The sequence below is a fragment of the Trypanosoma melophagium genome, assembly GCF_022059095.1.
Source record: "Trypanosoma melophagium isolate St. Kilda chromosome Unknown ctg10segment0, whole genome shotgun sequence".
Lineage (NCBI taxonomy): Eukaryota > Euglenozoa > Kinetoplastea > Trypanosomatida > Trypanosomatidae > Trypanosoma > Trypanosoma melophagium.
Genome location: NW_027125135.1, coordinates 25141 through 49055, shown reverse-complemented (window position 1 = coordinate 49055; position 23915 = coordinate 25141). Strand labels below are relative to the sequence as shown.

The window sequence follows — 23915 nt, the reverse complement described above, 5'->3', positions numbered from 1 at the left end:
TTATAACAAGAAAAACAATTTTCAGGCCTTGTTACAACAACAACAACAACAACAAAAAAAAAAAAAAAAAAAAAACACAGGTATACTGTTGTGTACATCGATCACGCATAAAATACGTGAGAAAAATAAGAGGAAATCAATTAATAAATAAACAAAAAATCAAAACACACAGATAACAATAAAACAACTACGAATTCAGACGGTCAATAGCGGCTTTCCATATCTCCTTCCACGTTACCTCCCTATTTGACCACTGCTGAAAAGTGTCGTTTGTCTTGGTAGCAGCATCAGCGGAGGTTCTGTTGAAAAGTTCAACTGACTGTTGTGTAAGTGCGGCGGTTTCCTTGTGCAGCAGCGATGCTGGTGCCACAATTGGGACAGTATCTTCCTTCGGCAGCGTGGTGATACTTTCACTCTTCTGCCGTCGTCCTCCTCCTCCTCCTCCTATTCCTGAGTGAAGATGTGGGGTTAGTGAAATACGTACAAACGTGGGGGCGACATCTTGATTAAGTGCTTCCACGGTAGCGTTGGGATGAGTAGCGTTAAATTCCTCTAGTGGGCGGAAGGCGTGGAGCGGAACGCGGGCGTATTCCACTTCGCGTGTTGCCGATAATGGAAGTGGACCGCTGTTGAGATCAGAGGTGGGGTCCGACCTTCTGCCAGCTGCTGTATTCTTTTCCCCTTGCGTCCCGGCTTGTTTTTGGCGCGGCATCGTCTCCTGTAAACGGCGCTCACGCTTTGGTGATAGGGGTTGTTGCAGTTGTTGATGCTGTTGCATCTCCCTTGCACGTTCCTCTCTTTCCTTCAGCCGCAGCAGACGACGTAGTCCACGGTGTTGACCAGTAATACCATCATCCTCCGGCGGTTTGAGTTTCTCCGGCGTTACGAGTCCCTGCAGGAAGGCAAAGAAATTGTTATTCACATTAAGCGCACGGGCAGCGTGCATAGTAGCTTCGTCCTCCATTTCACGCAGTGCGTAGCCCCAAAATTTTTCTATAGCCATTTGAGTCACTTCTTGCCGCACTCCCTCTGCACTGCGGAGTGCTTCAAGCTTGTCACGATTGTAGTTTGAACCAAGTGTCACCTTCATAAGGCGATCATAAACACCACGCATCATCTCAGATTCCCCGTAGAAGGAAGCAAATCTAGCAAACACCGTTTCAATTCGCCTCTCAAGTGAAGTAGCGGATATTGTATAAATAGAACTACTTAGATAAAGAGGCAGTTTCTGTATCCCTTCAAATACGCGTTGCACCTGCTGGCGGTAACGCCGAGTTGCATGTTCTATGTGCAGCAAGACACGTTGTCGTTGCTGCTCACAGACGCTATTGGACTTTCCCATCACATCTTCGAACTGACCACCAATCATCCCAGATAGTCGACGTGTGAGTGATGACGGACATTCAGAAAAGTGCTGGCCCACAATTGTATCAACCTGCGTCTTTACCGCAGCAAGCCATTGTCCTACCTCTAATTCTGCAGGAATAACCTCTGGCACTTCCCCCACAGTATAGAGTGACGCCAGTGCACTGTTTACTGGAGATTGGGATCGCAATTTACGTGAAGTGCGGTTTTGCAGAGGCAGTGAAGCACTAGTTGTGCCAGCTGCTTCCATGGAAGTCATGTCGGGTACAGCACCCAGACGCGGTTCAATGTAGTTCTCCTGTGGTACGTTGAAGAGCTCTACACCGTACTGCAAACAATTGAGGTGTCGACCACGGATGTAGAGTACATCGCGAAGCGAGTCAAGGATTCGAAATACTTTGGCGACATCACTTGACTGAATTTGTCTCTGAATGTCTAACTTCACCTCTGCCAATTGACCACTTAATTCCTCTTCAGCGTTGTGTGTATGCTCTAACGTCAAAGGCGTGAGTGCACCGAATTCTTTTCCTCCTACGGTTGTACTACTACTACCACCACCAATGGGGGAAGCCAAGTGTGGGTCTGCAGCAGCAGCAGCTCCGTAGTCACGACTAGTGATTTCATATAAGGTATTTGTAAAATTATGAAGAGGTGCTGGGGCATTAATCTTCTCCTCGAGTTCCTTTAGTATATTCTCAATTTTCGCTTCACTCGCATCAGATAAAGCAATTAGAGAATGAATTTGTACCTTGAGACGTGTCAAAACTTCTTGCAGGCGTGCCAGCATCTGTAGTTCTCCAACATTTTGCTCAAAAACGGTGCTATAACTAACCCTAGCTGCATCTATACACCGCATATGTTCCTCGTACTGTATCGCAAGTTTATCCTTAACAGCTTTTGCGGCATTGTGTAACCGAAGCAGTGTCTCCATGGCCTCTCTAGAGACACTACCTTCAATACCAAAACTACTACAATCTTGCACTTCATCAAGATTTGCAGGAACGACCATACCACAATCAAGCAAATGGCTGCGACACTCTGACTCTAATGATTCCTGTTCTCTTGCCAACTCTGCCAGAAGTTTATGCTGCCGTCGTGTATGTTCCTCAACAGAGGACGCGACCAAACTAGCGAATTCCCGCTCTTGGGCCTGTATCAAGTTCACAGAATTCGCTGTTTTGGCCTTATTTTCTAGATCTTGTAGCTGTTCAAAGAGCTTTGCGTCACGCTCTTCCATATCATTGTCCTCGCCAACAGAAGAGAGTACAGCCTCTACCTGCGCCACCCGATCCCGAAGACGTTTAGTGTACTTTTCCTCAGTTGTACGTGTGCTTTCAATATTTCGCAGACGTACCTCATATGTTTCCGCCTGTAGCGCTGCAGGTCGGCGGCGATGATGGCGTAGCACTTCGTTGATCTCCTTGTCTATCTCTGACTTTCGCGATGCACATTCCTCCTGAACAAAGTTACGAGAAGTGCGAGAGAGATCAATTGCCCAATTAAGTATTTCGTAACGTAACATCTCGCGCCATCGTTCTACAGCATCCACTGAAAGTAGTTCCGTTCCGTCAGCTTCAGAAACTACAGATTTTAGAAGCGTTTCATACGCACGAACAAAAGCTGGTAATGGTCCAATGACTGGTTCTGGTGTCGATTGCGTTGACTCTGAGTTACTTTGTCGTTTTGCACTTGCATTTTTGATTCGTTTGCCGTCTTGTTGTTGCTGTTGGGAGGGAGGAGTAGGAGTAGGAGTGGCTTTTCGCTTGTTGACTGGAGTTAATGTATGACCCTTCATAATTTGTCCTGCCGTTGTTTCTGACGACGGCAAGGGCGGCGGTGTTTCTAGCGGGCTTGCTCGCTGCCGATCGTCCAACGCCATTGGGCCAACGATACAAAATACCTGTCCATCATCTGCTGTAATGGTAGGATATGATGGTGTTGTGTCTTCCTCATCGCTTTCCGAGTGGGGTTCCACCACCACTTCCTTCGCACGACCACGTTTCGTTGCTGCTGCTGCTGCTGCTGCTGCCGCTGCTGCTTCACGTTCACGTCGTTCTTGCTCGAGTCGCTTTTCACATGACTCTTCGCTTTCGAGTCCAAGCAGACGTAGAAGCGCAACACAGTGCCGCTCCACCTCCTCCGGACCTTCTTGCATAATGCTTTGTAGCATTTGCACGGTGCAGCGGTGAAACTCTGTGTGTTGTGCCGCTATTCTTTCGAGCACCCGAAGTCCCTTCACGAAAAGCACCTCCGCTGCCTCCTTCGTGATGGCATGTTGTAGTCGCGTCTGACACTGTGCAAGTTCTATCTCCACACGTTGAAGGGTATCCTCATGATCTTTGCGTGCGTCAGAAATAGCGAGAAGTCGGGAGCGGATAAAACCTATTGCACCAATTGTTGTCGCCTCTAATCCTTCAGTTGCCCTCTGGAATATGGTGAGGACGTTGACTGGACCGGTAAGTAAGAGTTCCTCAAGGATGGTGTGGTGACTCTGGAGTTCCGCCTCTATGGCGTCTGTAAACCACTCACTCTCGCGTCTTATAGACGTTAAGAGTGGCGGAATTTGTCGATCTGCCTCTGCGGTGAGGGTTGATAGTAGAGCTTCGTTCGGTGTAGTGAAGGGGGCGTAGACGGGGTCTATACCCTGGAGGGATGCGTTAGCCCACATGACGGCCTCCTCTGCCTCTGGAGTGCATACCCATTGAAGGACGGTGTGTAATGCAGTATATACACTTTCGGCCTCATTGCACAACCTCTGTTCCCCTTCCCTAACGGTATCATTGTGAGCTGCTGCCCTTGCGACTGTATTTCGCATGAGCACATTTGCCTTCACGCGCCACTCAGCGGCGACGTCAGCTGGACTTGAAGCGAAGACGGGGGCTTCGAGTCGCCCATCGAATGCGCGGAGCCATCCATCCGGGCGTGATCCCCCCGGCGGTGGGGGCCCGCCCAACTCCCCGGCTGTTGGCTCGCGGCGGCGGCGGAGGGTCTCCGCGGCTGCCCCCGTCGCTCGGAGGAATTCCCCGCCGGCCCGCCGCCCGGCCGCCACGAGGGCCCTCGTCTCCCGCACGACGCGGTCCCGCAAAGCCGGACGGCGAAGGGGCGCCGAGCGGAGAAGCGTCGCCGCCCACAAACGCCGGCCCGTCGCCATCAACCGCAGCGACGCGTCGTAAACCGCCGCCAGGCGCCGGCCGTACGTACGATGACGCAGCAACTCACGACAGCGCAACCGCGACAGCAGCGTCGCCGCACAGGCGTGGTTTCCGCACAGCCGACGGTTCGTAGCGTGGATCACACGCTGTGCAAGTACCTGGGTTCCAGTGATGCTCACGTATCCAATGGGCGCAAGCGCCGCTACAAGCTTCACAAGCGATTCACGCATACCATCGCGCCGCTCCCGTTCTCGCTCCGCAATTGCACGTTCACACTCAGCAATGGCCTCAATACGCGCGTCATGGGATGATTTTGCAGCAACACAGAGATCAAGAAGACGTTGTCGTTCAACCCGAAGGCGTCCAATTCCTTCATCGGGACGCATCTCCACACCATGATAAGGGTCCGTAAAGGGTGGGAGCAACTCATCATCTGCAGCATCAGCAATGGTTTTACTGTACTTTTCCAGATAGATTTTATGCGACTCCACACGCTGCTCCTCTGTCTGCAGCACTCCAGCAATTTCATTGTGACTACACCGCAAAAACTCCTTCAAATCCACCAATTGATGCATCTGTTGTTCATCCAGTGACTTGTTGAACTCTACAACGCTATCCTGAAAGGCCACTAACACCTGCTGGAACCGAGTCCCCAATCTTGTGCGCAGGCGCGACTCCTTTACTGCTGGACGCTGTATTGACATCTACACGGCTACAGAAATAGATATGTATATAGATAGATAGGTAAATATATATTCTTGTTTTTTTTTTCTGGAATCAAAGGAATACTTCTATAGTGCTCCACTACACACATGTACACACTTAAAGAAACAAAGAAAAAGAACACCCCCAGCCGAAAAAAAAACAAAAAATAAAAAACAAATTTCAACATTGAAGTATCCACAAAAATCAGAAAGTGTACAACTACAGTTATACACCTGAGATAACATTATACGTGGTATAATTATAGACGTGTAGCAGCGGCAGCCGCAGCATCAAGCGCCTCCTTCAGGCGATCCAACAATCCGAGAGACGAGCTCTCTACCATGTGCAGAACCACTTCACGCACAAAAGCATTTGCCTCTGCAGCGGAGAGTCGTCCTATAGCTGTCCAGCGATTAGCATGTTCCTCGATAATACGCTCGATATCAGGTTTTTCTTTACCATCATATTCATCTACCTCACCCTTATCAGCATTATTGTTTCTACTGTTCTTGTCGCCGTCAGTCCATTGTGTCACACACACCAGCAAGCGACGCACTATATAAAGGCGTAACTCTTCGGCTGTTGGAAGCGGGAGAGTGAGATGAACATCCAGACGACCAGGCCGACTAATCGCAGGATCAAGGGCCGCTATACAAGGTGCGGACGCAACAACAAAGACGAAATTGTCACCGTTGCTGATTCCACTGATTCCATCCATCACAGTTAACAGTGTGCTGAGTGTTCGGTCTGCAGTATTCGACACCTCACTCATCCGTCGTCCCCGCGGTGGGGCAAGGCTGTCTATGTTGTCAAGAAATAAAACGGTGGGTGAAGTGGCCCGTGCGTTGGCGAACAACGCAGCAATGTTTTTCTCTGTACGTCCCACTGCCTTCTCAATAAGCGTGAGGCCGTCGACAAGCATTACGTGCAGTCTACCAGTGCGCAGACGCCTTGCGAGAGCTGTTAAGAGTGATGTCTTGCCACTCCCTGGTGGGCCACAGACAACAACACCTTTCGGCGGAGTCACACCGTAGCGCCGCAATACACGCATATTTTGAAGCGGCCACACCACTAGCTCTTCAAGGTCGCACAGTACATTCGAAAGCCCAATTAATCCTCCATACGCGTCATCCAAATTTCCATTTTTGGTATCAGGGTGGGTATCATTATGGTGAACCTCTCCTTTGTGGTGCTCTTTCGCATCAAGAGTGGCCTCGTGCTTCAACATCTGGAGCAACGTCTGGCTGTTCATGACTGCCAGTTGACCGGCGGTGTATCCAGCGAGTAGTTCCGCCACTCTCTCTTGTACATGGGGTGGGAAGTCCATTACGCCACATTGCGTCTCCATATAGTTTAGCCGCTCCTGTAGTGAGGGATGGGCGATATGCACGCGTCGTGAGGAGAGACGTGAGAGTAGTGCCGTGGGAAGTGTGGTGGTGTTCTCCGCAGTGGTGATTACTACAATGTGGTAATCCGCAGATTGTGTAGCTTCATCCATTTCATCCAGCGAGGTACAGAGTTGATGCGACACCAGTGCCACCAGCGAGTTGGTTGTCCCCCAGAGCAAATCTACTCCATCAAGTGTAATAAGAATAACAACTCCAGCGCTAGAAGAATCGTTTCTGTTGTTCGTAGTCTCAATAGGGGGAAGTGCAGAGATGCGTTGTATAACTGCCACAGCCTCCCGCTCATCTAACTGCAGTAACTGAGTAACACTTACATCACGACGTTCCACCACACAACATTTACCGCACACATTTATAACCTCTGGAATCCTCTGCTTGACCTGGTGTAATGTGTGTGTCTTTCCAACACCGTGTTCTCCTGTAATGAGAAGTGAACACACCGAACGTTGTCGTTGTCGTTGCTTTTGCTGCTGCTGTAGTTCCTGCGTGATGTATTTCAGTGCGGCCACAACGTACCGTTCGCCCAAAGCCTGATCTGCCATTTCTAAATTACACAACGATATACCCACCGGCAGAGGCGCTGCCTCCACACGCACCCGATCGGCCTCCACGAGTTCATGCAATGAAACTCCAGTGGTGAGTGCATTTTCGCTGCGTGCTGTGTCAATCTCCATCCGCAGTTCACCCCCGTTAAATGGATTGTACAATCGCACCACTGAGTCCTCACGAATAGCACTAAGCATGACACTTTGACCCAAACGTGAGAGTCCCACAACACGCTCCGTCGCTCCAACCGCCACACCGGTGCAAGTAATGGCGGACGCAAACGTACGTTCCGCGTCAAACGGGTAGCAATGCAACAACTGCGCCGAGGGCCACCACGCGACGGGTGCCACCACAACTAACGCATCGGTTGCCCCACACATGTGAGTTTCACTCACTTCTTGATTAATCCCTGAAGGGATTGGAGGGGAAGGGAGTGTTGCTGAGAGCCACAGTACGGGTGAACGGTGATAATAATGCACAAGGAGAGAATAAAGATACACAAGAAAGCAAAGAAAAAAAAAGGAAGGAAGAAACATGAAAAGAGATAGAGTAGAGAAGATAGGCAATAATAATAATAATAATAATAATAATAATAATAATAATAATAATAATAATAATAATAATAATAATAATAATAATAATAATAATAATGAAACAAGAGAAACACAAAAACGAAGTTATTGAGATTGAAATGGAAACACATACACATACAAACCTTTACACCATCCAAATCAACAGAGAGTCACTCAAACACACAAAAATAAACACTCACACAGACAGGCACACACACGCAGACACACAAACACACATATACATATATTGTCCCGCAAATGATGTGCAAAATCAAAGATTATGTCGCCTTTTTGCCCTTTAAGATATTGTCCCCCTTCCTCTTCGTTGAAGTCTACTACCACATCTTCGAAATCAAGGGAGCGGTCCACGTAATATTGCTAGTGAACCACTTACGATACCACCAACACCATCGATGATGCTCTGCCCATGAGAAATGCGGATCCGCTCACATCCAGCACCATCACCGCTACCGCCACGGACAGCATACACCAGCAACAACGCCGATTGTTGCAACAAAGTACACTTCAAAAATGAAAACGCCGTAGATTTTTGCTTAAAGCACGTGCTCACATAAGAACTTCACATCACATTGTTCAGTTAGTGTCACGATCTTTGCATGCGTTAGTGTTACACAGAATGAACTTGTGTTGCGGCTTCCAGCGGTATCGGCAAACGGCGTAGTTTCTCCACGTTGTGCAGGATTCCTAAAATAACAGAACTGAAAATTAGCCCTCACGGTCTCATTTATACTACGCTCATACTGATAAATCCATATGGGATTCACCAACTCACTCTTCATAACTTTGTGTAGCTGCCGCAGCGCAAAAAGAAAAAATGCTTGACGGATCAATTCCACACTATTATCTGCACACTCGCACGATACACATCAAGTGCTGCCGAAGATAAAAATGGTGTACACTGTCCCATTTTAATTACAAGAAGAAATAAAAGGAGTGACTCATCTTCCTCAGCTCTATCTCGTACATGCGGAGGCCTGGTATATACTCTCCTGCTTAGTCAATGGAGTACGTGCCCCGAGCAGTTTGATCTTCACACAATACGTATATCAGCCTTCTCGATGCACATCTACTGCATCGCACCATCAAATCATACTTCTCAAGACCACTCCTATTAATGTTACTCAATCAGTGTTTGAATGTGGGACACAGAAAACGTGATCACCGGTGAAGTGAGGATAAATATTTCCTCAAGGGAACCGTATGATAACGGCTTTAAATGTCCGCACTGTACTCCCAGCGAAGAAATCATGGGCATAGATAAGTCCCTTCTGCATCCCTAATGTTAACCTTCATCAAGGAAAAAGTGCAGCTGGCAGAAACAAAGAGTGACATCAGAGATGGTAACAAGAAGAACCTCAATAACCCCATAAAAATTTACCACAATTATGTGTATATGTGTATGTGTATGTGTGTGTGCGTGCCTCTAGCACACTGCAAGTATTAACTATAACAAAACGTACCACTAGACTTCCGGAATGTCTTATGTTACTGGTGAACATACCGTTTACCAAAATCGAACCACAGAAGAAGAGCTCAGACTACGTATCGTCACAGCAACCACAACAATTAACACAGTAGCTACCAATGGGGTCTTAACACGTCGACCTCTCCACGGTGTACGCCACTCACGGAAAAGGAGACTCCATAACAATCTTAGCGCCGAATTTCGTGTTCGTTTGTCTGTTAACATACCTAGTTTCGCTACTCTGCCTTGCAAGAAATCCTCTCTTGCCTTATGGACATATAATGCGTATTTACTTTGAAGCTCTATAGCAACACGCATCATTTCCTCCACGGCGGTACGGTTTTCACTCCTCAATACATCTTTTGGAAGCCGTGTGAGTTGCGTGTAGACGCGTGCCATAACCATAAGATCATCATCGCCCTTCTCCAACCCCTCACGTGCACTGGCGATCCATGTCAAGATGCGATCCCGCTCATGCAATACCAATGCGGCTGTAAAAAATATCACCGCATGCTCGTCAATATGACCAATAAAAAAATCAAACAAACGTGCGAGGATATCAACATCCTCACAGACGTGTACATACCAAGTGATAAGCCATGAAACGGCGTAGTGCGACTCAGGCGCAACGCCGCATGACTCTAATGCAGCGGCGAAAGGTGCGTCTTCGGCGGCTAGCACTGCATGCATGGCATACAACATCGATTGTGACTGACTAAGTTGTTTATCACTGAATGACCGCCAGTGCAGCAAGAGGAGTTTCTCACACACGGAAATCACAACTTCCACCGCAGTCCCCTCCATCACGTACATAACAAAACCCATAAGTTCATGTAGTCCTTGGTAGTAATGCCGCTCCGTGTTGCTTGCGAGCACACGCAGGAGTATACTCGTCAACACCTCCCGCATACTATCTCGCTTTGATGCATCAGGGTACAACAGCCACAGCGACCGCTGCACATCAACGTGGATCACACGTGGCTGACAGTTGTCAGGCAAATTGCGATGACACGATGAATTGCTATCCTCCGTACTTGTGCTGCGACTCAACTGTGCTGCATCCTCGTCTGCCTCGCTTGAGGAAACAACACTACTACTTCTGTTCATACTGCTACTTTCTTCTCTATTGCTTGGCGAAGAAAAACGTTCTACCACGGCGCTATCAACGTACGGCACAGGCCGCAGAATACCTACGCCAAGCACAACGTGACGCCACACAGTATGCCGCACTGCATTATCACAAAATCCTGAGTGGATACACATGCTTCGGCATTCCTCCAGATAAGAACCCTCATCAAGTGTCTTCTGCAAGGATTTTACGCGATGAAGTTCTTTTCGCTTCAAGCGGTTATGCTCACTAGGATCTAGAAAGGAATGCATCTTTATCTGGTTGCTTTCAGGGGCACCTTTTTTTCTTTTCGTTTTTTTTTCCTTTTAACTTCCTTCTCTTTTGTCTTTCTTCTTGTTCCTGAATCTACTTGCTTTATTTTTCTTCGTGTTTCTTCCTTTCTCCTGTACCTGAAGTTGAGACAAAAAGAGAGGCACACCCCTAGGCCCATAGGAAAAGTATAAAAAAAGAAGGAAAAGGAAATATAGTGCGCCTGTAGAAACGGAAAGATACGGAAATAGAGACAAACATAGAGACACGGTGGCTTCTGTAATACATACACATATATTCTACCACTGTATCCACAAAGGTATGAAAATAAAGTATAAAAAAAAGAGTAATAATAATAATAATAATAATAATAATAATAATAATAATAATAATAATAATAATAATAAGGAAAATAAATAGAATCGCGGAATAATTCATTTCACATCCGAAGTTTTGTTGTTCATTCGCTTCTCTTTCTTCGTTTCTTCACGTTTTTTTCACCATCATCATCATAATCAAGGTCACTATCTTACACAGGAGTGCAGTGAGGTTGAGAAATATTCCCTCTCACGCGGAGAATCTTTTTTTGTTCAACTCGTATACGATTTCGGTTCCATTCCAGTCGGTGGCTCCATCTTCACTTCCCGATTCCCCACATCCTCCCAGTTGGTGGACAAAACTGTGCCGTTGCTTTCCACGAAGGACTTCATCATCGCACGGCGCTGCTCATCTGTACCGTTACCGTAAATCTGTTGAAAAAGTGCGTTGAGTGCCTGTTCCCCTTCTGGTTTCACATCGTCGTCATCAATTTTCACAGCACTCCAGTCCTTCCCGCGGCTGTTTGGGTATTTGAGTTCCCTTGAAGGTACCGACGTGTTTGCAACAGTAGCAGTGTTGTTGGTGTCTGATAACGGCGGTGTGGTTAATTTTGGCGCCTCACTCTCAAGTGCCTCGAGCGCCGGCCACTGCATCTCAGACGCCTTTTTAAGTGTTATTTCAATTTTCATTGGACGCACATTTATCACCGCGGAGTCAGGTGTCAGCGGTGCGTAGAAACGCTCAATATTGTATTGGTATTCGCGGCCCGAAGGATCGAGGAGAATGGTAACTGTCAGTGACTGATCCGTCGCCTGCACACGTACATCATCCTCATTACGGTCACGTACATAGAAAGTGAACGTCAGCTGCGTTGGGGACTGAAACCATTCACAGCGTACCGCTCCATTAAACGGCTTTGTTGTCGGGCTCATTACTGTAGCTTACAACCCCGCTTTTTCCTTTTTAATTTATATTTATTGATCGGTAATTGTTGCTTTACCACGGAGGCGCAGTGGGCTTCCAATGGATAGTAATAGCACAACGAGAAAAAAGAAAAGTACAAAAAAAAAAAAAGAGGCAAATATTATTAAAAGAGAAGAAGTGAATTACCAAAGAAGACAAGGTGAAAGAGATCCCTATCCTCGCAGGGGCGTGGATTGAGACCAAAAGCGACAACGACACTGCGGCCGACAAAAACAAAAAGAATAGAAGTAACTAATAAAGTAATAAAAGAGAAATAAAAGGAGGGATGTCACCTATTGTTTCCTCCCTCTCTGAGTCTAGTAAAGACAAACGCACCCAGTAAATCAGTTCTTGGCAAACTTCTTACCAAGCTTATCGGCAGCAGACTTGGTGACCACCTCCAGCACGTTGTAGCGAATGGTCTTGCTCAGTGGGCGGCACTGGCCAACCACCACCTCATCACCGGGCTTTGGGTCAAAGCAGGGACTGCAGTGCACCGTCAGACTGCGGTGACGCTTCTGGTAACGCTGGTACTTGCTGATGAAGTGCAGATAGTTGCGGCGAATCACGATGGAGCGCTTCATCTTGGTGGAGTGCACCACACCGCGCAGGATGCGGCCACGGATGGACACGTTGCTGGTGAATGGGCACTTGCGGTCAATGTACTTGCCGTTGACAGCAGCCTTGGGTGTCTTGAAGCCGAGACCAATCTTTTTGGAGTAGCGGATGTGGCCGCTCATGTTCACGTGCTTCTTTGACGGCTTGTGGCTGTTCTCATTAACTGCCGTCTGGCGCTGGTACGCCTTTTCGTGCTGCAGCGTCAAGTCGACGGAGTGCACACGCGCGTATTCCTGTGGGGCTGCCATGATGGGAGTATGCCTACCAAAGCTCTAGAAAATGATTAGCAATAACAAGAACAACAACAACAACAAGAAAAGCAATAATAAATAGAAAGTCACAGTGAAAGCAGAATGAGAATAACCAAATATCGTCGAACCGTTGCTACACAATCAGTAATGTTCTACATATCAGCTTTTGAATTTAATACCTAACGAAAAGAAGTCCACGCTATTTTGTAATTGACTATGAACATATTCCAGGTTACAGTTGATGTGGTCCCACTGAGCATCCAGGTATCTTTACAAAATCATCAAATTCGTAACACTTCTTATCAGGGCAACATTTCCAGTACTTGTATGTGTCCCAGAATACAGGTCCTCCACTGTGGTACCGGCACGCCGTTGAATTATTCTCACTTACCACAAACTCCTGCTGACATCCGTAGTTTCGACACTTGGCTTTGCCGTCAATGATCTCCTGTGGTGATTGTCCTTGTGCCGCTACAGCACCTTCAAACTCCCTTGGTCCAGTAGTGCGACGAGGCACAAGACCATCTTGCACACTCGTCCATGCAGCAGATGCGGCGGCTTCGGTCGCCTTCAACTGCTCCTGTGATAGCGGGACATTTACAGTAGGTGCACTTGTGAAAGATACCTGTCGGTTTTCTGTGCTATGCGGGCCAGTACAACAGGGTGGAATTGCGTTGAAGTCATCCCAGTCACGCACACGCCGTGTGGGACAGCAACGCCAATACTTTTCAATGTCATGAAAGATTGGAGGCTCCGCGTGGTGTTTGCATGCCGTATCGTTATTTTCTTCTGGGAGAAAATACTTTCCACATCCATAATTGGTACAAGGAACTGATCCTGGATGCTGCAGTTGCTGCACAGACTTTGCTACATGCCGAATGTGAACATCATTGTACTCATGTACACGTGTCTCCACAATATCTGACGGCTTCAACTCCACATTTCCATTCCACAGGCTAATTTCTTCAACCACAAGAGGTTTCTTTGGATTCTTCTTATTGTATGTAGCAACAATAAAACGGAAAAGCTGCTCGCATGGACCAGTGAGCCACTTAGCCGGGAGGTCAATCTTTACTTTGTAGACCTCTCTCAGGCTATCGTCAACCACGGAACCATTCGTATCTTTTCCTTCATATACAAAATACACCTTCATCCTTTGTTGCTAATGCTCATGGTAATGTGGTGAAAAGGAAAAGGAAATAATCAGAAAGGATAGAAGGTATAAACAAAGAGATGAGAAGGGACGAGCAAAAAAACATGACATTTAAACTATAATAGAGATATAAAAAACACTGCAAATTACAAGCAAAGTGAAGCATCTCCGAAAGAAAAAAAAAACACGTTGCTTTTTCAAGCTTTAAAATGCTAGCTCTATCTCTACAAACAATATATATATACATATATATATAAGGAAATTCATAAAACGCAAAGCAGTTATACCCAAAATCAACCTTCTAATTCTTTTGGCCAAAGAATGGTGAGGCTCCAACGTAAGATGTATAAAGTGGAACACTTACAGGGTGAGGGCTACTCTCATCATAATCTTGATGTTGCTGCTGTTGTTGTTGTCGGGTGATGGCGGTCTCCCGACGTCGGGGTAGATTTATTGGCAGAGGATTACGTGATACTGAGTGCATCCGCTGCGTTGCGGCGGAACCATCGGGGTGGAAGTAATTATCTGGTTGTCCGTTTGTGGAAAAAGATGTGGATTGTGTCGTCTCGCGTAGTGGCGGTCTAATCTCATCATGCATCATTATCCGTAATCGCATATTCGCCAACTTTGCGGCTTCTGCTGTACGCTTTGCCTCTTCAATGCGTGCCCGCCGGCTGCGCAGCCACACTTTGTAGTCCACAATCTCCTCCTCCGTCATAATACCATACTTGGGGAGCGCATTGTAGAGATAGAGGGCACAACCCACCACATACGTGAAGAAGCCAGTACCAACAAACACAAAGAGTTGCATCAAAGGGCAGAACGGCAAGTACGCCCGGGAGAAAACATCGCAGTATTGCAAGTAATCCTCAAGAAGAGTTCCAGCGGTGTTCGCCATGAGAGCAGTGCGTAACACGAGACACAACATTGCAAACTCCAAGGCTGCAATGATATCCTTGTGAAATACAAAGTTACGCCAGCGGAAGGTAAAGAAATTATTCTCCACTGCACTGCGGTTCAACACACCAAACAGCAGTGTAAAGGCGCAGAAAAAGATGGCTAAACACATCTGTATCGTGTGATCGGCGAAGATGTCATTCGCACCGAGCGAATACAAACCCAGTGGAACATCCTTAAAGGCGTACAGTGTACTCCGCCGTGTCGTAAAGTTACAAACGTCTAACTTCATGGCCAAGGAAGGGACAATTTTTAACGGGTTTCGTGACCAGAGGGAGGAAACAAAAGTGCACTTTGCAGCCATCACCACCTTTGTTGAGTGAATTACCAAACATACGAACTGCACAACGCTGCAGAGGTCATAGAATGGGAGAATGCGTTTCTCACACTTCAGACGACTCTTGTTCGGTCGCTGTTGTAAATCACTCACTACGTGCATTGATCTTTTTTGCAAATGTCCTCAGTTACAATTCCCTGCTTAGCTCCCATAACACCAACAAGCGCAGACGTACATTAAAAAAAAAAAAAAACGAAGAAAGGAACAACAACAACAACAACAACAACAACAACAAAAAAAAAAAAAGATAAATATAGAAAGCATAAATAATTTGTCGAATAAGATAACAAGAAAGAGAGTGAAGGGAGAAGAACACCCCTGAAAAATTCACAAAAAAAAAGAAGAACAAAAAAGATATCAAAAAAAAAAAATAGGTACAACTTGGAGAGGCCCCAAAATTAAAGGTGAAATAAAAAGAAATAAAACAAAAACAAAAAACAGTGAATTCCCCCCAACCCAACCCAACCCCAAGAAAGAAACATGCATGCCCTAATTCGGTAAAACAAAAAAGAAAGAAGAAGAAGAAGATGTGAAAAATCAAGAATAATAAATGAAAATAATAAACTCTTTTCCTCAATAATAATTCCCAAGTGGGCGCGGAGGTTTATTGCTTTTAGAAACCATCTATACCCCTTCCGGCTACACTTACATGAAAAAACGCGAAAAAAAAACACTATTCAGAGCGACCCTAGCCACATTGTCTGAATAATAGTGAGAATAGATTTCCTGCAGAACTGCTGCGCGTCTTCTCGCGTCGCGGTGAGTGAAACGTTCGTGTTGTGTGTAGGACTGTTGGATGCATTGGCTCTGGCGACGAACCACGCTCTGGGCTTTCGCATAGTCCTGCAGTTATTGTTGCTCCTTTTATTGTTGTTGCTGGTTTTGTTAATGGTGGTGGTGGTGGTGGAAGTGGACCACACGGTGTGGGATCGCCCACATGCCGCAGTACACCGCGTCCATGTTCATACTTGATGCAATAACCGATGTGGGGGCCAACAACATGGCACCAGACAACCACAACATCTTGTATAGGCTCGGCGGTAGTATTAGTAGTGACGGTGGCGCACGTTTCTGGGGAGGCGGTAGAAGGTACACTGCGTGAGACACTACGTCTTCCTTGTCTTTCACGTATATGCACCTCATTATCGACAAATACATGATCAGCAAAGTGTAGCGTAGCAACAATCTTTGAGTCTGTCCGTGGTTCGGCGAATAAATACACCACATGGTCTGTACGACACGCAAAAAGAGACAATGCACCCCGCAGTTGTTTACTGCGCCACGGACACTGCAATAAGAACTGTGTGAATAGTGGAGATGCGATGAGTTGACGGGCGCAAGGCCGTGTTAGTGGGTTCTTTGTCAACATTCCCATAATGAGATCGCCCACTTCTTGTGAGTAGCGTCCACGTAGTGAAACACTCGGGTGTGGGGGTTCTGTGGATGTAATGGCGAGCCGCAATGCGGAAAAGTCATCTCCAGTGAAGGGCTGACGGTTTGTCATCATGCGGTAAAACACCACGCCGAGACTCCAGACATCACTGCCGTAACCACACAATCCCTCTGCAACTGTTTCGGGCGACATGAAGAGTGGCGTACCAACACACGTGAGTCCATCCATTGCATTATTTTCAGTACTCATCGCACTGAGGCCAAAATCTGCCACTTTTAGTTTTGGTACCTTCCGGCTGCCTTTTCTACCAATTGTGCAAACGTTATTGCCACACACCAGTATGTTTGAGAGCTTCAAATCTCGATGCACAACCTCCTTCGTGTGCATATGTGCCACTGCGATCAAACATTGGAGGAATAGCAGCAGTAGTAATTCTTCGCTGAGGGGATAATGACGCTGAAGATAGTTCTCCAAATCTCCTCCGTTGCAGTATTCCATCAAAAAACACACACCACCCTCACACTCTTCATACCAAAAATCCATAAGGCGTACGATACAATCATCGTTAAACTTTGTCATTATTGTCGCCTCAGCTATGGCGGCACGAATTTGCTCAGCTGCTACCCCTGCTGCTGCTGCTGCTGCTGTCTTCTTAACCGCGTCATCTCCAGAGGTACGAGAACGTTTTACCACTGCCAATGCACCCTTCGCTTGTCTGTCCTCGACGAGAACTACGTCTCCAAAGGAGCCACGGCCCAAGGTTGTGATAACACCAAACCGTTCTCCCAAAAGTCGGCGCCGCTGAATGGTGTTGTGCCGCAGGTGCTTCACAAATGCGGGGACTTCACTCATGCGGTTGAAAAACCCACGTGAAGTTTTCACTTCCGGTCCCCTGTCATCAGCACGGAACAGTAGTAAATGAGAGTAAATAAAATATATATAAAAGGAGAAACAGATAGATAAATAGATAGACAAACAGATTTAAAGGGGGAGACAAATAGAAAACTGAGGAGAATGTTCCAAGAACATGACAGAGAGGAGAAAAATAATAAAACAAAGGTAGCAATTTTATATAATAAGAATAATAAGGATGAGGGAGTAAAGAGTTCTATTTCTCAATACGACTATGCAGGGGAAGGTTTATGCCATAGAGAACAGTGGCATATCCTGTTAAGAAAGGAAGCTTGCATGCTTGTCGCGCCAATGCAAGAGCCTCACCAATCGTCTGAGGACGGCGTAAAGAAGAGTCCTTGCAGCTATCGCCTGAAATGAGCATCAGCAGTCGCTTTGTCAATCGATCAATTTCGCCACCTGTTACGTGCCACAAGCATCCCATAAATAATGGACAACCTGCATGCAAGAATGCGTATGGCATGCCGAAGCAATCATATGACGGTCCACTGGCCATATACGCACTACTACATCCCATTAAGAATACGGCCGGAAAATTCACTGGGTCAGGAAACCGCTCGTATAACTTTTCACGATGAAGAAATCGCTCTCCCTTTCCGTGGCCAACATAGACATAGAGTTCTGCCTGAGAGTTGTACAATTCACGTAACAACTTTCCAGACGTTATGCCACTTGAATTTACTGTCCACCCGCTCCGCTGACATACAGGCAGCAAACGTTTAGACGTTTTTGGCATAACCCCAGTAGGGTCGATCGCACAGTAGGTTAAACCGTTACCGAGAGACCTTGATCCTACATTACTTCTTAAAGAGACAAATGTAGCTGTAGGAACACGAGAAACATTCCCGCTCCGAAAGACATCTATAGCTTCAAACGGAAGAGAGTGAAGTTCGTTATCTAATACAAGATACACAGGATTACGTGTTAATTGAAGCAAATCAAAATGTTCTACGTTCTGTTCTTCTCCAGTAAAATTGGTATTCCACATGGTTCTAAGAGTGCGAATACACATGTTGCGCACCATAGTTCCATCATCATCACCCAAGGAAGAAATAATACCCTGATTAAGCAACTCAGTCTCTAAACCTTGTGTAGTATTCAATACAATTTCGTTACATAGATCACAAGACGACTCCATATTCAAATGAAAAGGATTAAATGGAAGTATATCTTTGAATGCTTGACATGACCCAAGAAAGGGAAGCCCCATTAATATCATCACTACATCCTGCACATGTTTCAGAGGAGCCTTACAACTCTGTAATAGCTCAGACGCTACACATTGAAGTTCCATCATGCAAGAATAGGATAGATCTCCACACATAGCCAATCGCCAGCATCCAAAGATTTTTTCCGATTGCATCTCCTTTGCAACGTCTCCCAAAGCACGATCTAACGCATGACGCTGCTCCCACCACTCAGCTTTCCTTTTGTCGTTTTGTTTTCCCATATTGGGGTCGTTACTGTCTACATTTTCTAACAATGTAAACTCTTGCTCTGAGTTAAAACCATTTAAATGTTGCCGATTTCTTAACTCAACATCCTGCATTCGGTATACCATTTCCAATAAAACTTCCTTAACAGGTAATACCTTTTCCCATGGTGTTATCCCATCCATACTACTGGTACGAATTAGACGTACTCCTTTATGGTCTTTCATGAGAATGATCTGCATCTGAGAATAGGCACATGTACCAGTCGAGAGAGAAACACAACCACGAAGTGTATCAAAGAATTGACACCTCTTCGAAAACGTACGTCCTACCACTGTCGTTTTTGTCTCTTGGTATGAGAGTGTCGCTCTAGCGCAACGTGGCGGCATCAGTGGAAGAAGAATGTCTGTAAAAACCTTCCATTCTCCGTCATCAGTAGAGCAGGACTGCGCAAAAGAGGTGATTGTGTGCAATGTAAGGAGCACATGTGCCTGTGATGGCATGCGTACACAGATACCCACCACCAACGGGAGGAAGCATCGAGCTAGTGGCACGTCACCCTCTTCCACAAGAGAAATGACAGTTCGTGATAATCCGTCAAGAATAAATGAGGGTGCAATCTTGTCACCAAGCAGTTGATGTGCGAGTTTACTCTTACCCCGTATAAACATTACAGCAGCTGGCAAGAGCCCTTCAAGCGTTTCTGAGAGCACAAGAGCTCGCAGCACATCAAAAGCACTCAACTCATTTATAGCTTCGTGCAATAGCAACTCCGGTTCATTTGGGTGGTGTTCTGGAGAAACACGCAACGGCTGCATGCGGTATGGACTGCAGTGGTTTCTGGAATCACCCATTATATCCTCAAAAAGGGACTCAAGCTTATTTCCCCATACAACAAATGAGTCATCATTTGAATTTCGTCTTGGACTATGTTGAAGTATTTCCGCCGCTATATCCGTATAGCGCTGCCTCTGGGCCAAGGCAACAACACTAGAGACAGAGGAAATTGGGTAGTCATCCGAACAAACGCATGATTCTGTTGCACCTTCAAATTTTAGCAAAAAAAATGCCAGACGAATCAGTTCAAACTTTTTTCGGGTTAGACAAATTTTAGCATCTGACGCCGTGTCTCGGAGGGTAATCACCTCATTGATTGAAAAGGATAATGGTCTTCGAAAATCAACTTTTAAGTGAGTTGTCTCATTCTGAAAAGCTTGTCGTAAAATGTTCATCGCATCGGAGGTGTGTCGAGATACTTCCTCCTGTGCTTCTCGTAACATAGTAGAACCTTCAGCGTACAAAGATGCACAGAGGTGTTTCCACATAGTAGCAACATGGGAACCACGAAGACCTAAACGAAGACAAACATTCACTCCAGTTGAACAGGTCATTCCCCATTCATCTACACAGACCAGATCAGAAGGTCGTTTCTCATCATGAATTTCCCCTAACAAATAAAACCCTACCGCTTCTCTCTTCTTGTTGCAATGAGCAAATGCCAGTAGATCGTACATCCAACATGTACTCCAACTCTCAAGTGCAGGTTCATCTGCCGTGAATGATGTGATTATATGGGTCACCGCATGGGAAAATCGCAAAAAGGTTTGTGGATGACTGCTTGTTGTAGGAATTGTAGCTAATGCGCCATGCCATACCATAACTGACGTACACACAATAGCGGCCACATCTTTATCAACTTCTTGCTTATTAGTAATGGAAGAAATAAGATGAGCAATTTCACACCTGTCTGTTTCTGCCACCACATGCTGCAACCGTGCTAACTGACTAAATGGTGGTGGAGAGAGTTCAAACGCTGTTGTGATAAGAGGCAATGCAAGAGTGCCGCGTCCTGCCTGAAGAGTACATCGCGCAGCGGATGCCAATAGTTTGACTGTGCGCCACTTGTCATGTACCGCAGATGTCTGAACAGCCGCTGATGTGGCGGCCGCGAGTACATCTTGCAACTCCGCCTCGCTGGCGAGTGGCGACTCCACCAGCCGAAGAAGAATCCCGCCACCGGCAGCCGGCCTCATCGGCGTGGATGTGAAGCGCGCTTTTGCAGTCATCAGAAAGAGAAAGAAAAGATAATATCGAAAAGGAGGTACAAATTGAGCGAGAAAAGGCTGGAGTCGACAGATTTCCCTCAGTGACCTTCCAGGTAGCGAGAGGTCGAAAGAAAAAAAAGAGGATACGAAATAATAATAATAATAATAATAATAATAATAATAATAATAATAATAATAATAATAATAATAATAATAATAATAATAATAATAATATAAAAAACAATATAGAAAGACGTAGCGAAAGAGAGAAGCGCAAAAAAAAAGGAGAAAAAGGAAAAGAGGTAGTGTTGTAATAGTACTAGTAAAGACGGTGATAGCACTTGTGCATACACTATCCCATTGTCATCGAATACTATCCATATTCCTTTTGATAGCAAGCAGTACATGGGTTTTCCAATCATCCAACATGCGAAGTTCCTGTAGAAGGGAGACAGCTGTCTCAAATTTTTCCAGGTCAGACCCTTCCACAGCTTCAATGCACATTTCAAGGAACTCTCCCTCACGCGTGTTTTTAAGGTATGGATCACGCTGCATATAAGTACGAAGCGCCTCTGACGCCTCATCGCTCATCTCGTGTCGATTGTCATCATTTACAGTGGCAAGACGACACAGCATTGCTCGCATAAAGTGCTCTTTCGCCTCGTGACGCAACGGGCCATCGGCGCAGGTGACACCAAGTCTCTCATAAAGTGCCAAGGCCTTATCGAACATATCATTTTCACCATATATTTTCGCCATAGCGACAGTGCAACTCTTTACTTGCATCTTCATATCTTCTGCGTTGAAGTACTCTATGGCCTTTTCATAATGAGGAATTGCCTCCATAGACTGACCATCTTCACACAAGGCATCCGCAAATTCCTTCTCTAAACGAGCGGCTCCATTCAGTTTATTGCTGTCGATCTGTGTACGAACAGCAATATCCAACAGCTGTGCAGCTTTTTTTAAATCTGTCTTCTTATAGGCATGAACCGCATTAACGTACGCCTGACATGCGTTCATCTCATCCTTGCACTTCACGGCGCAATCACCAGCTCGCATATATGCTTCACCTGCCCTGTTGTACTCTTTTTCAACTTTAAATCGAGTGGCAGCCTTATCAAACAGTTCCATTGCACCTTCGTAGTCATTAAAAAACATTTTGTTAATCTTCTTTTCCGCACTGCGGTAAATGCTTTCTGCAGACATTTTGTTAATCTCTCTATTTTACCTAATACCCCTTGGTGTATATTTGTTTTCTTTGAGGTAACTCACACTTATGTACCACAAGTATAGTATATGTGAATGTGTAAAAGAAGAAGGGAAAGGGCGGGAATTCATAATAAAAAGGTAAAAAAAAGGGATGTAGAGCAGTATTTCTACACACAATATAGTAGGAGAAACCAAACATTTATGTACATGTATATACTGTTTCTTTTTCTCTTTTTTTTTGTTGCATGCGCGTATGTGTCTCTTCATCAGATTCGCTCTCCCGTTAGTGGTTAAACAACATGAAATCTTTTTAGAGTTTTTTTTTTTCCTTTTTTTTTTTGGAGGAGAGAAGCTCATGCAAATGGCATACCTCCGGTCTACAAACGATGCACTTGCAGTGTGAAATCATAAAGCTGAAGTTATACGCACCGCGGTGGTTTATCTCTATTTCCAGAGACCTTATTCGATCCCTAATCTCTTTGAAACTGGAGAACCAGCGTTGATGAGATTCGTGAAAAAAAGGTGGTGTTTGAGGATACCAGTACACATGTATTCGTTTTTGCCGATGTCAGTACGCGCTTTATCTTAATTCAATTACTACTGTTGGGGCGGAATGTACGGACCCATCTGAGATTGAGGGGGTGGGTAGTATGCGGGTCTTCCCTGGAGCGAGAAACCACAATATTCGCCCATACCAGCGTACATACCCATACCAGGGTACCCATTGTACATGCGTGGATGGTAAGGGGCGGCATAAGGGCTCATATTATATGGCATTGAACCATATGCGTCTTGGTACGACTGCCCCGTCATACCATGTTGCATGTAACACTGTTGTGGTTGTGGTTGTGGTTGTGGTTGTGGCTGGTAATGGTAGTAGTGTTGCTGTTGCTGTTGCTGCTGATACTGGTGGGGGCGGTGGTGATGGTGATGATGGTGCATGGGATAGGCACGACTCGTGTCACTCATTTGCGCAACTCTCTGGTGCACATTTGGCGGCACAAACGTTGTCATTGGGGATGTCGCTCCATGTGCAGCAGGGGCTGCCGGGCGACTACACTCCTCCACCGGGAGTGGGGGTGTCTTCACATGACCAACAAACGTAAATTCAAGAGAGGCGAGCTCCGCTATTTCTTGAGGTAGCGAAAGCGCGCCAATTTGAACAAATTTCTCCCCATCGCCTTCCTTCTCCTTTTCCTGCAGAAGCTGCTTTTGTTCTTCTTCTTGCTGTTTCTCTTTCCGTTGTTGGCCACGGGCTGGGGAAACTACCGGCTTCAGTTTTTGAGTGACGGCGGCATTATCATCCACTGCTGATGGAGGAACAAGAGGAGCGTGATACGGGGCGTTATTATTATTATTATTATTATTATTATTATTGCTATTCTTATTGCTTGCTGTGCTCGATGTGGCAGGGAGTGTGGGGGCAGCAGGTGGTGAAACTCCGTCTTTATTATTTGCGGCAGATAGTTTTTGCTGCTTAAGTCTCTCAACTAAACTGCCGGAGGCCCACGCAGACATCACCTTCTTCTACTTCGAATGGCGAAGGACTTCGAGCAAATATCTCAGTCACAAACACAGACTCACACAGTCACAGAGAAAAAGAGAAAGAGAAGGAGAAAAAAAAAGCTTACACACCCCCAAAAAATACAAGAAAAAAACAATACGAAAAAATGATAAGGGAGAAAGAGAGATTTAAATCCTAGACGCAAGAGC

At 46.0% G+C, this 23915-nt stretch overlaps 12 protein-coding genes across 12 annotated transcripts; all 12 read right to left on the bottom strand.

Moving 5' to 3' along the window:
- Positions 1 to 187: 187 nt before the first annotated feature.
- On the bottom strand, positions 188 to 5221 carry LSM04_004157 (protein of unknown function DUF4456; the record flags this gene model as incomplete). The annotated part of the gene is made up of 1 exon (XM_067339347.1): positions 188 to 5221. One exon carries the CDS (start codon positions 5219 to 5221, stop codon positions 188 to 190), a length of 5034 nt encoding a protein of 1677 aa, XP_067194841.1.
- Positions 5222 to 5481: 260 nt separating this feature from the next.
- Positions 5482 to 7554, bottom strand: LSM04_002782 (ATPase; the record flags this gene model as incomplete). The annotated part of the gene is made up of 1 exon (XM_067339346.1): positions 5482 to 7554. One exon carries the CDS (start codon positions 7552 to 7554, stop codon positions 5482 to 5484), a length of 2073 nt encoding a protein of 690 aa, XP_067194835.1.
- A 544-nt stretch (positions 7555 to 8098) lies between these two features.
- LSM04_005556 (uncharacterized protein) lies at positions 8099 to 8546 on the bottom strand (the record flags this gene model as incomplete). The annotated part of the gene is made up of 2 exons (XM_067339345.1): positions 8099 to 8269; positions 8310 to 8546. 2 exons carry the CDS (start codon positions 8544 to 8546, stop codon positions 8099 to 8101), a joined length of 408 nt encoding a protein of 135 aa, XP_067194848.1.
- A 725-nt stretch (positions 8547 to 9271) lies between these two features.
- Positions 9272 to 10612, bottom strand: LSM04_005202 (Rab-GTPase-TBC domain; the record flags this gene model as incomplete). Its single annotated transcript, XM_067339344.1, has 1 exon — positions 9272 to 10612. One exon carries the CDS (start codon positions 10610 to 10612, stop codon positions 9272 to 9274), a length of 1341 nt encoding a protein of 446 aa, XP_067194847.1.
- Positions 10613 to 11200: 588 nt separating this feature from the next.
- On the bottom strand, positions 11201 to 11860 carry LSM04_007227 (SGS domain; the record flags this gene model as incomplete). The annotated part of the gene is made up of 1 exon (XM_067339343.1): positions 11201 to 11860. The coding sequence occupies one exon, from the start codon at positions 11858 to 11860 to the stop codon at positions 11201 to 11203; it is 660 nt and encodes a 219-aa protein (XP_067194853.1).
- A 375-nt stretch (positions 11861 to 12235) lies between these two features.
- On the bottom strand, positions 12236 to 12757 carry LSM04_002042 (40S ribosomal protein S11; the record flags this gene model as incomplete). Its single annotated transcript, XM_067339342.1, has 1 exon — positions 12236 to 12757. One exon carries the CDS (start codon positions 12755 to 12757, stop codon positions 12236 to 12238), a length of 522 nt encoding a protein of 173 aa, XP_067194830.1.
- A 235-nt stretch (positions 12758 to 12992) lies between these two features.
- LSM04_006810 (CHORD domain) lies at positions 12993 to 13913 on the bottom strand (the record flags this gene model as incomplete). The annotated part of the gene is made up of 1 exon (XM_067339341.1): positions 12993 to 13913. The coding sequence occupies one exon, from the start codon at positions 13911 to 13913 to the stop codon at positions 12993 to 12995; it is 921 nt and encodes a 306-aa protein (XP_067194852.1).
- A 301-nt stretch (positions 13914 to 14214) lies between these two features.
- On the bottom strand, positions 14215 to 15309 carry LSM04_000623 (uncharacterized protein; the record flags this gene model as incomplete). The annotated part of the gene is made up of 1 exon (XM_067339340.1): positions 14215 to 15309. The coding sequence occupies one exon, from the start codon at positions 15307 to 15309 to the stop codon at positions 14215 to 14217; it is 1095 nt and encodes a 364-aa protein (XP_067194822.1).
- Positions 15310 to 15895: 586 nt separating this feature from the next.
- Positions 15896 to 17452, bottom strand: LSM04_004779 (Protein kinase domain; the record flags this gene model as incomplete). Its single annotated transcript, XM_067339338.1, has 1 exon — positions 15896 to 17452. One exon carries the CDS (start codon positions 17450 to 17452, stop codon positions 15896 to 15898), a length of 1557 nt encoding a protein of 518 aa, XP_067194845.1.
- A 256-nt stretch (positions 17453 to 17708) lies between these two features.
- LSM04_009332 (uncharacterized protein) lies at positions 17709 to 20978 on the bottom strand (the record flags this gene model as incomplete). Its single annotated transcript, XM_067339337.1, has 1 exon — positions 17709 to 20978. One exon carries the CDS (start codon positions 20976 to 20978, stop codon positions 17709 to 17711), a length of 3270 nt encoding a protein of 1089 aa, XP_067194865.1.
- Positions 20979 to 21353: 375 nt separating this feature from the next.
- LSM04_002693 (uncharacterized protein) lies at positions 21354 to 22199 on the bottom strand (the record flags this gene model as incomplete). The annotated part of the gene is made up of 1 exon (XM_067339336.1): positions 21354 to 22199. One exon carries the CDS (start codon positions 22197 to 22199, stop codon positions 21354 to 21356), a length of 846 nt encoding a protein of 281 aa, XP_067194834.1.
- Positions 22200 to 22799: 600 nt separating this feature from the next.
- Positions 22800 to 23720, bottom strand: LSM04_002653 (uncharacterized protein; the record flags this gene model as incomplete). The annotated part of the gene is made up of 1 exon (XM_067339335.1): positions 22800 to 23720. One exon carries the CDS (start codon positions 23718 to 23720, stop codon positions 22800 to 22802), a length of 921 nt encoding a protein of 306 aa, XP_067194833.1.
- Positions 23721 to 23915: the final 195 nt, after the last annotated feature.